This window comes from Mus caroli, chromosome 1 (genome assembly GCF_900094665.2).
Source record: "Mus caroli chromosome 1, CAROLI_EIJ_v1.1, whole genome shotgun sequence".
Taxonomy (NCBI): Eukaryota; Metazoa; Chordata; class Mammalia; order Rodentia; family Muridae; genus Mus; species Mus caroli.
In genome coordinates, this window is record NC_034570.1 from 130871650 (window position 1) to 130883731 (window position 12082).

Sequence of the window (12082 nt, forward strand, 5' to 3'; positions counted from 1 at the left end):
AAGGAAGGAAGGAAGGAAGGAAGGAAGGAAGGAAGGAAGGGCACAAGTTTCCAGTCTGTTTGCCTTCCCACAAGAACCCAAACCCCTGTGTTATCTGCTGTGATGCTCTATAGAGAGAACAGTATGCACTGCAGAGGGTTTTCATTTCCTTGGAAGTTTCAGCCATTCCAACCCTTCTGTCTCTAAGTGTCCAGTTAGCTGTCCCCATGAGTGTAGACTCCCAGCACAGGCATATTATTTGAGTGCTAGGAAAAGTCAGATCAAATTATGGGCTGTGATTTAAAATGGCATTTCATATTTTTAAGAAAGAAATGTGCAACTTTATTACTCTATTTAAAAATATTATTATCTTATTAAGTAGCTTATGGATATATCTGAAGCACACATGCCTTTCGTTGCACTCTTTGAGTTTCAGTAATTTTGAAATTAGATTTGAAGTTATGAGTTTCTTTGTGTGTGTGTGGGTGGGGGAAGGAGGTTGTGTACACATGCACTATTGGGAATTGAACTCATGGCCTTGCACACACTAAGCATGTACTCTACCACTGAACTTAATCCTCAGCCACATATCTGATTTATTAAATAGAGGAAAAGTCATTTTGTTTCTACTTTTGGAAAACATTAATGATGTGAATTCTTGGAAACCTCTGTTTACTACACATTCATTATTACAATTGAGGAACTGTATATATTACAGCTTTAGAACAATAATTCTCAGCATGCTTCACACTGAGCAAGTATCAAAGGAAGGAATTTTAAGTTCAATGCTATGAAACATTTTTCTGCACTCCATAATGCAATATTCACAGTCTAAGCAAATATGACAATGTTCTTTACAGGGATATATTATTTGATGTGAACTTGGCTCTCACTATATAAATTCATTATATTTATCACATAAAGATAAATACTACAATGCAGAGCTGCCCTTTTCCCCTGAAACCAATGAGAGACTCTGATTTGGATCAGCATTGAGTTATACTTGGTGGTATTATGCCTTGTCAAATATATTCACCCAATTCTCCAAATAGTTAAAAAGCCAAGATATGTCGATTTAATACTATTGCCCTTAGAGGAGTATTTATCGACAAATTCGAAGGATTTATTTTTCCATTTGATTGGTTTGCTTACTTTCATAAATATAAACATTATGTTCACAATTTAAACAATTGATAGCATTGCTTTTGCAACTTCTGTATCAGGATGTTTATTACAGGGTTATTACATGGGTTTTGGATGTTGGTACTTTTCTATGATATATACAGTTCTCAACCATTACAAGAATGCATTGGAAAACCTTCACTCAGGACAGATGTCAACCAAAAAATATTCTTAAGTAAACTCAGAATGCTGTAACTTTTCATTACTTAAAGCAAAATCCAATTCACGACTCAAATGAAGGCTAGGAGAGCTTGAAGTTCACGACAGTTGTACAGTAGACCTTGGTCTCTGTAAGCCTATCAGTCATCTACACAACACATACCTGTTTCTTCCATCTACACATAGACCTCCATGGAGACATGGCTGACTTTCACATTCATTAACGCTGAGTTCACAGTGGTCTCCAAGGAATCCAGGTGCACAGTCACAGGAGTAACCCCCTGGAGCGTCCTGACACGTGGCACCATGGAGACAAGGCTGGGATCTGCATTCATCAATTTCCAACTCACAGTTCACGCCTTTGAGAAAAGCCAACACAGAAAGCCAGAAAAGTTTTAGCAAAGTGAAAATATTTTAGCTGTTTGGCAATATTTTATTTACTAAAGCACTTGTCAAATGTTATGTTTCCCAAAATAATTCTCCTCCTCTACTCTAATTGCTATTCACTCGGTGTGCTTGTGGGAAGGCGCACAGAGTGGGGCAGCTGCTGCTTGTGAGGATCGCTGCCTACAACAGCTTGTGACTTTGCTGTCTGTGGAAACAAATAAGTTATTTTTAGGACAAAATTATTGTTAACTGTACTTTTGTTGGAAGACTAAATGCACTGGTCAATGTGGGTTTTTTTCTTCGTTATTTTATTCCTTCATAACAGTTTAGTTAGGCTGCATACAGAATAGTGGTAAAAGCTTAGACAGGCTGGTTTGGTGTCTTAGCAAAACCAGCTACTAGCCCTGTGTTCTGGTCGGTTGGTAAAGACACTTTAAAGGCCCAGAAATGGGCTGCCTGTGCTCATACATCCTTTATTACTGTGATTCTAACCCAAGATAATAAACCATGTATTAAAACATTGACAGATTCCAAAGTGGTTCAGCAATAGTACTAAGTGTGACTTTGTTCTCTTTTCTTGATCTAAGTTGCAGTAGAAGTGTTCCAACAGCATATGCTATTTATAACTGTCACTGGATTCTATAAATATCAAAATTAAAATGTCATCCCCTCCCCTTTAAGAAGGAGAACATTCTATCAGTAAAACTTGAAACTTGTCCAATATCATTAGGCCCTACCCTCATTGACTATTATTTCCTTCATGACCTTCAGCATTCGCCATCATGTCTCCTTACCCAACCTGTCTCCTCAAAACCACTTAATGTGTGATCTCTAAAAATACAAACATGATTATGTTAATATTTGCTGAAACATTTTAAGTAGCTTCTCCCAATCTCTCTAGAATAAAACAAATTATCTTTAGAATTCAGTAGGACCTTCTAAAAGATTGAAGCTAACACTGTCTGCTGTGTGTGCTTGCAACTATATGGCCTGTCTCTCACCCCACATGGATATGCCCTTGACTAATGCCTTATCCCTTATCCATCACTCTCCACTTTCAAAGAGTGGGGTTGAGCAGAACAGGATTCTGGAAATTACACTTAAATTCTCCTATAATCCTCTGATGCTGTCCCTCCATTCCTCAACATAACCTGTAATATCAGTGTATTTATCATATTTCTTATTTGTTCCTCTTTCGATGTCTTTGATGTCAGTGCTTGCTATTTTCTGTGGCATTGAGCATATTTTCTTGAACAAAGTACATGATCAATTAACTTTGAATGAATGATTGTTGTAACTTTGTGTTACTCTATTCCTTCCCCCTGAACAATGAGCTGGTAAGCCTGGGAAATGTTTCTCAGTGTGACAGTAATGCAGGGTCTACTGTCCCACAGAAACAGTGAAGTCAATTTATGGCTTCAAGAGATATTTGCAACAAATCATGTTTTCTCAAGGACTATCCTAAACTTCTGGTACACATTTGCAGATATTTGTCCCTTATTATGTAGCTTTTGACAGTTGGAGTTCTGTGTTAACATTCTGTGCCGCTAGATAATAGACATCATGTGCTATCAGTATGGAGCAGGTCTCACACCAGATGCTGTCCCCATCACCCACTGCAACAGGCAGAGAGCACAGGACACAGGCAGGGCAGCCATGACAATACACTCTGAATACCTTGTCCATTATCTACATAGCCCATGCTTTACAAATAATTGTGCTCCAAGTTTATGATCCTAAATTTCAGATTCCAGGTAATAAAAGTGATTATTCCCAATGCACTATGTTTCTTTCGAATAAGAATCTTGCTAGTTAGAGGCTCCTTCTGTAAATCCATTATACAGTTATTAACGCACGTCTGTAATGTGTATGTATCTGTGCATAGAAGAGAGGCAGCGCTCAGCTCTGTTGTTGCTATGAACAGTTTGTTCCACTAACCAGAATTCAAAGAAAGTTTACTTGGCTTTCTTCTTCTTTTTAGTTACAGCTCCTTTATCTCCTTCACTTGTGTTGTCCTATCTAAGACTTCAAGTTTCAAAGCCAAGTGTGGTTGAGTAGAACAAGATTCTGGAAATTACACTTAATCTCCTATAATCCTCTGATGGTGTCCCTCCACCCTCTCAACATACCCTGTAATATCAATGTATCCATCATATACGTATCACGTGTCCCACTTCACTTTGTCCCAGCTAAGACTTAAAGTACTGTGTTGAATGAGACAGGGATGTGGGCATCAGGGAGTTATCAAAAGATGAAATACAAATGGCTAAGAGAAAGTTTAAACACATTTAACATCTTCGGCTGTCGTGGAAATTAAAACTAAAATTAATTTGAGATGTCACTTAAACACACTCAGAGTAGCTAAGATAAAAGAAGTGATAACAAGTGGGTGTGAGGAAAGGGTGCACTTTTTCACTAGCAGTGGGTGTGCAAACTGGTGCAGATTTCTCAGAAGTTAGTATGTAAATTCTCCAAAAAGATAGATCTACTTTATGATTCTGCTATATCACTCTCATGCATACACTCAGTGAACTCCACATCCTACTACAGAGATATCTGCTCATCCATGTCCATTGCTGTCATGATCACAGTAGCCAGGGAATGGAAACAGCTTAGATTCCTACCAACTGATGAATGAATGATGCAAAAAAGTGTAGCATAGTACATAGTGCAATAACATTCAGCTATTAAGAAAAATGGAATCATACAACGTATGGGTAAATGAAAAGAGATGGAAATGATCATTCTGAGTTAGGTAACCCAGACACAGAACAACAAATATTTCACGTTTTCCTTCATTTATTGATATTACATTTGGATATTCAAATTATCATATTTCATTTGGGCTATTCCTAGAGGTCATGAAATTACTTAACAGTCATAGGGAGCAAGCTGTCAAAGGGAGATAGAACACAGAATAAAGGGTTAAATGAGAATAACGGAACAGGAATGGGAATGATAGGGCAGGGTAGAGGAGGAAATACGGGAGGGATATATAACACTAAAGCTTTTTTGCAAATGTGATGTGGAAACCTACTGCAGAAAATGTTTTTGCACATCATGGTGGCAGAAGCTTGAAGTGGCTAGTGACATTACCCATGCAGTCAGGAAGCAGAGAGTGATGATGTAATTGAGTTCACTTAGCTTTGTCCTTTTAACGACACCCAGGACCCAAACCCAGAAAATGGTACCATACACTTTTATAATGGATCGTCCAACCTCAATACCCTAATCAGTAAATTCCCTCATAAGCATGGCCTGAGGTTAATCTAACCCAAATAAAAACGTGTATATTAGGTGATTCCAGATTCTGTCGAGTTGACAATGTACCAGCAACACCAGCATCTTGTGGGAACTTGTGGCAGGNGCACATTCTAGAGCCTTGTCTCAGATCACTGGAATCAAAGGTTGAATTTCTATGACCAGCTCTTCAGCTAAAGTACTAAAGTTTGAGAGTCATAGGTACACATTGTAAGTTCATTAAGTTGGAACTATCTCTGGAAATTACATGTTTTTCTTAAAGGTATCAAAGTTTCTCTGAATAAAATAAGTGTGAAAATATTCTTCGAAAAATGGTGACCCTTCTTCCTAATCAGTAGCACGATGGCCTTTTCCTCTTATGCCCATGATATCTCTTCTAGGTGAGGTCCTAACCTCTGACCTTAGCCTTTTAAACTATGAACTAAATTCAGTGAGGCCCTAACCTCTGACCTTAGCCTTTTAAACTATGAACTAAATTCAGTTTTTTAAAACATGATAGTTTGTATATTTTTTATTTCTAAAATAAAAACATAACTTATGCTTAAAAGATGTTTAATGTGTGTCTTACATATGAAAATTAAATATGTGTTTTCTTACTTCAAATTAATTTATATACTGAAGATCTATTTTAATTTATTCATTTGTCCATCCTTTCATAATTTATTTTTGTGTTTATGGTTGTGGCATATGTAAGTGGTTTTTATATACCTGTATCTATAATGTGTAGGTGTATTAACGCCAGAAATCAACACGGAGTACTTTCCTGAAGGCCTCTTTATATTTTTTGAGACAGGGTCTCTAACTACATCTAAAAATTACCAATTGGCTATCTATGCCCACCAATGAGGTATAAGGAGATTAGGACTAAAGACAAGAACTATGAACTACACAGACTTATAACTGGGTTGCTACGAATCCAAACTCAGGTCTTCATGCTTGCTCTGATAGGCACTTTATCAACTGAGCTATCTCCCCTGCCCTTCAAAGATTTATTTTAAAATGAAGGAACTGAATATTTTCCTATAGATGCCTTTCGCTGGAAATTCCAACACATTTTAATTAGATTTTTCTTATCCATTTGGCCTTTTCTTGCCATACTACAAGCCAGTTTTCTAATATTGCAAGCATCTTAACGGAAAAGGTATACACTATTAATCTGGTTAATTTTAAGGAAGATCTCAATTACATAAGTATCTAGTGCATAAACTTGAACTAAAAAGAGACAAATGCTCCAAGTTATTGTCCCTTTCACTATGAAAGCTTTCAAAGACTTACTTTGAACTTCAGTTGTCGCTGTTGCGTACGCAGACTCTCACCTGGAGATTCGCTGGCATGGGTTGAGCTCGTTTTTTTGCAATGAATGAGTCTCAGCTCATGAAGTACAACAGGGTGCACAGAGGATTCATGTAGTGTGAACCCTCTCCACATGCAGTGACTCTCTCTCTTTCTAAATTTATTTCCATTTCTTGCTTTTGCTACTCAGAAGCACACGGGCCTTTTTTCTACCCTGTAAACCCAGTGCTTTCTGATCACTCTAAATTCAGATGTGGCATGGAGCAGCTGTAACACTTTCCAAGATTTGTTAGATGGTCTAGAGTCAGGGACCTCAAGAGCATCCATGCTCATTGTCAGGCTCTTCCTTTCCCTCATCATCTCTGGCTTTCCCCTTGATTTTACCCATCTTCACTGGGACTGTGAGTAATTGGCATGGACTGCTATAAGCTCTGATATTGTAGGGATATCTATGAAGTAAATCAACCACAAAGGTCTCTAAATTAAGTTCTTATGAGTTTAATTTCTGGCTCCCATCCTTGGACATTTTTTAAATTACCAATTAAATTTGACCCTCTGAAGGAAGGGTCTGAAATTTCTGTTTCACATATTTCTGGGTAATTTGTACTCAGGGATGAGAACCAAGATAGGCTACTAGAACACAGGCTGTTGTATTTCTGCAGGTGATTGATGAAGGAGCCTTTGACCCTATCCTGGGAGCTGAGCAAGCCTAGCCCAATAATGGCAGTCCTGATTCTTGTGGCCTTATGTTTATTTCATGTAAACTCTATTTTGTAATTACACTTTAAATATGGCTTATAGAAAGTCAAGGTATGAGACTTTGCCTGGTTGCTTAGCCTTATGGGAGCAACATCATGTTATGAGTGGACTTATGGTTGCATTTCAGTGTTTTACCCGGAAAAGAACATTGGCTCTTTTGAGCCTAGAGCAGACACCTTGTAACCCACAGTAATAATACATTAATTGTGAAGAGAAGTGCATTGTTGTTTAACATCTCAGTATTTTGAATACACCCTTGACATAGGTTATTTCTACATTTTGTCTGTAGAAAAGATTTCAATTAATGTTCAGCCCTAAATAGGAAGTTTATTTCATTCATTTTAAATACTCAGGGAGCATGCTGGAGGGTTAGAAAGCAAGTAGTTTCTGGAAGATAAGGAGAAGGGATGCAAAATGTCACCTTCTGGTGACAGAACCATTGCAATTTTGGACTCACAATTGTTGGGAAAGCTTTTACCATGTCAGCAGCCAGGCAGGGACTAGGGTGGCCTTATGCCTCACTGCCGAGCTATTTGCTCCCAATACAGCAAGAGTGGGGGTCATTTTCTTCATTTGTGTGCCCAGTAATGACCCCACCAGATGCCAATGAATAGTTCAGCTCCAATGTACCCTGACATAGCCTTAGTTACACTAAATTGGCCACAAACCAAACAAAAAGTCATGAATCCTGAAAGGGGCATGGTAGGGAGAAGGAAGGAATGATAGGGATGGGAGAGAAACAAAAATGGCTGGTTGGAGAGGGTAGTCAGAATGCTTTTGTATGAAACCATTAAAATTGTATTAATTCTGGAAAATGTAGACAATACCATTGGCACATAAGCTATCAATGTGACTGTCGTACCATTATCTTCTCTTTCTAAGAGACGAAATAGGTACTGGCTTTTGCTGCTGTTTATCTGTTAGAGCACATGTCAGTATTAGAACCCACCGATTTGTAGCCTGCCTTCTTCCTAATAGACTACATGATATATTGGGGGCAAATAATGGAAGACCTAATTCAGATTTGAAGAAATACAAAGGACTGAAAACCAGAACTGTCTGGTCCTGAAAGTGGCTCCTTGAAGTCCATGGACCAAATCCAAAGGTATTTGTCACCTTATCCATCAAGACACGTATTTACTGTCTTTTTTTCTGGATATGAGAACACTTAAAATTCTTTTTATGGTTGATTCAAGTATTCACTATTATCAAGTTCCCATGCAACAACACCATAAAACTTATTTCTCTTCCCATCTCACCTTGTACTCATTTCCCAGCATCTCCTCCTTCCTTATCCATGCTCCACCCTTTGCCAGTCCATGGAAGCCACCATTGTATACCCTATTTGTCGTGTAAGCTATTTTGGATTCCACTTATGAGATTGGCTCTTCATGCCTGGCTTAATTCACTTAATATAATGTCTTCTAGACTCATCCATGATGCTGCAAGTGCAAAATACAGGTGCCCAAGAGATACACGAAATGTTTATCAACATTTCTGATCACCAGAGAAATGCAAACTGTGATCTTATAACTGTGATATTGGTGGTGTTCAAAATTATGAATAATAGTAGGTGCCGGGGAAGTTTTGGGGGAAATGGAACTTATTTTATGGATATATTTTGGGAAACACTATGGAAGATCCTCAGAAAACCCTGGCAATTGATTTACCATGTGATCTAGTGGCACTACTACTGAATATATAGCTACAAAAAATAGGTATTTTAAAAATACCTATTGCCTTCCATCATTCACTAAAGCACTATTCATAATACCATACCTTGGGATATGGTAGCAGCCAGCATCCATCAAGTGATAGGTTTTATTTAAATATGGCATCTGTACACAAAGGGTACTATTTAATGTTTGTTAAAACCCAAGTCTAAGCTTGCAGTTATGTAGACCTCCTAATGAAGTAGCAGTACTGATGGTACATACCTGCTCACAGATTCAGCGAATTCCGTAGAGTCCCAGAGATTTTAGCTAAAGCTTGCTCTCTAGTTACTAGTATGTTCTAGAACTTGGCTATTTTTATAAGTGACTAGACATATATTATATTGAAAGTGAAAAGAAGAGTACATATATATTTTTAAATATGAAACAAATGTACAGGGTGCAGATGTAATTGCACTTACCAGAAAACTCTTGAGGACAGACACAAGTGTATCTTCCTATCTCATTGAGGCACACAGCCTCATTCTTGCAGGGATCAGAAATACATTCATCCACTTCCAAGTCACAATGCCTGCCTTGGTATCCAGGCACACAGAAGCAGGAGTAGCCATTGATTCCATCCTGGCACATAGCCCCATTGTGGCAAGGGCTAGAAGCACACTCATTGTGATCCCTCTCACAGAACCTTCCAGCATATCCAGGAGGGCAGACACAGACAGGGTGCTCAGGGTCTTTACGGCAGGTGCCTCCATGTTGGCAGAGGTTCCCTCCACAGGAATTGGTGGCAGTTTCACAGTTCAGCCCGCTGTACCCAGGAGGACACTGACACAGGAAGCTCCCTTCCCCTGGGATTTTCACACAAGTGGCAATTCCTTGGCAGGGACTGGAGAAGCAAGGGTCTTTCAGATCTTCACAGTCTTTGTCCAAATTATTGGCTGTGTCTAAGCAACAATTGTTGTCTTGTGGAAAATGCTTGCACGTAGAATTGTTTTGGCAAGAACCTGAGAGACACCTGGTATTGTTTTTATTGCAAAATGAATCTAAAACAAAATAGAAAATATCAAGATTAAATTTGCAAATAGGTTGAGGATAAAATTTTAGAAAAATTCAAATGTACTCATTAGTGAAACACATTATGGAATATGCTGAAATACTGATTTTTAATTCTTCACTTATCCAGAAGTTTTTTATACTTATGATTAATAAACTAAGATAGGAGCTAAGGCGATGCCTAATCCAGTAAAATGCCTGCCTTGCAAGCAAGAGCATCCGAGTCTAGTGTCCAGAGCACATAGCTAAAAGGTCAGGTTGGGTAGCAGACACTTAAAATTCCAGCACTGGGCAGCTGGATTCTTGGAAGTGACTCACGGGCCAGTCATCCTAGCCTAATGGTGAGTATGAGGATGAAGAGAAAACTGTCTCAACAAAGGATGAAGGATAGATATGTCAGGAAGGACATTGGAAGTTGTCTTTGCCCACATCCACACTTGCTGCACACAGGCACATAAATAAATACACAGTGCAAAAACACACACACACACACAAACACACACACACACACACACACACAGACATGTGCGCGCAGCAAAACTAACTACAGCAGGATTCTTCCACATCTTCCTTTCCTCTGTCCTAAGTGCAGTCAGATAATGAGAATGCTGTCAATCTGCCCGGCTACTGAGAATTCTGACACCCATCTTCTCTTGTGTAAAACTTTAGGAAATACTAAGAGGTCATTTACAAAGCCATCTGTGGAAAAGTTGCCTAACTGAAACGCCTATTGAAATGAACCCTATTTCTTGATTTATGATTGAGTGTTTTTTCAACATCTCTAGTTTATGCTCCAAAAAGCAAAGCGCGCATGCACACACACACACACACACACACACACACACACACACACACACAATCAATAAAGCCCTAGTCATCCAGTGGGTTCCACTGTGCTGACCATCCAAGGACTTCACACACAGCATTTCTCAAATAGTTATGGTCATCTCACAGGTTAAAACAGACAAGGTCCCACTGTGGATATATTGAAGTCAAAGGCTTCAAACTTTATTTTCCTGAAACTGTTCTAGGGATCTATCTTTGAAAATATAATTGGAATAATGGTCCCAAGAGAGCAATAATTCTAAGGCTTTCTCTAAATCAATTGGATATATTTCTATTTTATACTCTGAAGCATTGCATTCTGGAGGCTATTAGAACATCTTAGAACTCCCAAGAAGACTGTGTGTGAGGATGCCTGTAACTCCAGTTCTCAGTAGATGGAGGCAGGTCTTGATTTAAAACCAGCCTGTAGTATGTAGTAAGATTCTGTCATACACACACAGACACACACAGATACACAACACACACACACATTCAAGAGGAACTCAGTTATAAATCAGAATTATATGCCTAGCTGTATTACTTATTCAATTTAAACAGAGGAAAACATCTGTGTGCTTACTTTTTTCCTCCATTTTTAAGAAGATTTTAGGGGACCATGAATGAAAATGGCAATGAAATCAAGAAAGAAGACATTTATGCTAGGAAGCTTGTCAGTAATCTAACAAGGTAACGACAAGCAGATTTTACTAAAAGAGAAATCCCAGAACCCCAGATGTGCCACCAGTATCAACATTAAGCAGAGCGAAAAGTGTAGCCTCAAGAGGGATATGTCAGAGAAGAAAAATGTGGAGTTCTGTGTAGGGGGACAGCAGAGAAACACACCAACTCTAAAACCCAAAGCAACTTTTACTGCTGTTAATTTTGGAGAACACTAAAAGCTGCACAAGAAAGAAAATGAAGTCAGGGTAGGTCGGTAAGTGAAATCAATACACAAAAGAGAAAATAAAGCTCTCATGTAGGAGAATAATCCTTTACTATAAAATAATATAAACTGTAACAGATATTAGGAGTAATAGAGGTGTGTGTGTGTGTGTGTGTGTGTGTGTGTAACCTGCTAAATAATTAACTCCATTTTTGCCACAGTAGGATGACAATGTTTTGTTTAGCTTAATTTAGTTTAGTTTAGTTTAGTTTAGTTTAGTTTAGTTTAATTTAGTTTAGTTTAGTTTTGTGACAAGGACTCTCTATACAGCCCTGGCTGACCAGGAACTTGCTAGTTTGAGGCTGGCCTCAAACTCACAGAGATCCACCTGTCTCTGCTTCTTGAGTGCTGGGATTAAAGGTGTGTAAAACACACCTAGCTAGGATATCAATATTTTTTTCACTGTTTTTTTTTATTACATATTTTCCTCAATTACATTTCCAATGCTATCCCAAAAGTCCCCATACCGCCCCCCACTTCCCTACCCTCCCATTCCCATTCTTTTGGCCCTGGCATTCCCCTATATTGGGGCATATAAAGTTTGCAAGTCCAATGGGCCTCTCTTTCCAGT

At 38.5% G+C, this 12082-nt stretch overlaps 1 protein-coding gene across 2 annotated transcripts in view; it reads right to left on the reverse strand.

Annotated features, from left to right (window-relative positions):
• Positions 1-12082, reverse strand: part of Crb1 (crumbs cell polarity complex component 1) — a 176745-nt gene that overhangs the window by 126149 nt on the left and 38514 nt on the right. For both annotated transcript variants that reach the window (XM_021170879.1, XM_021170886.1), the window contains exons 2-3: positions 9155-9733; positions 1484-1679 (exon numbers count right to left, since the gene is read on the reverse strand). In XM_021170879.1, coding sequence (XP_021026538.1) covers positions 1484-1679; positions 9155-9733 — 775 coding nt within the window. The remainder of the gene's footprint in view (positions 1-1483; positions 1680-9154; positions 9734-12082) is intronic.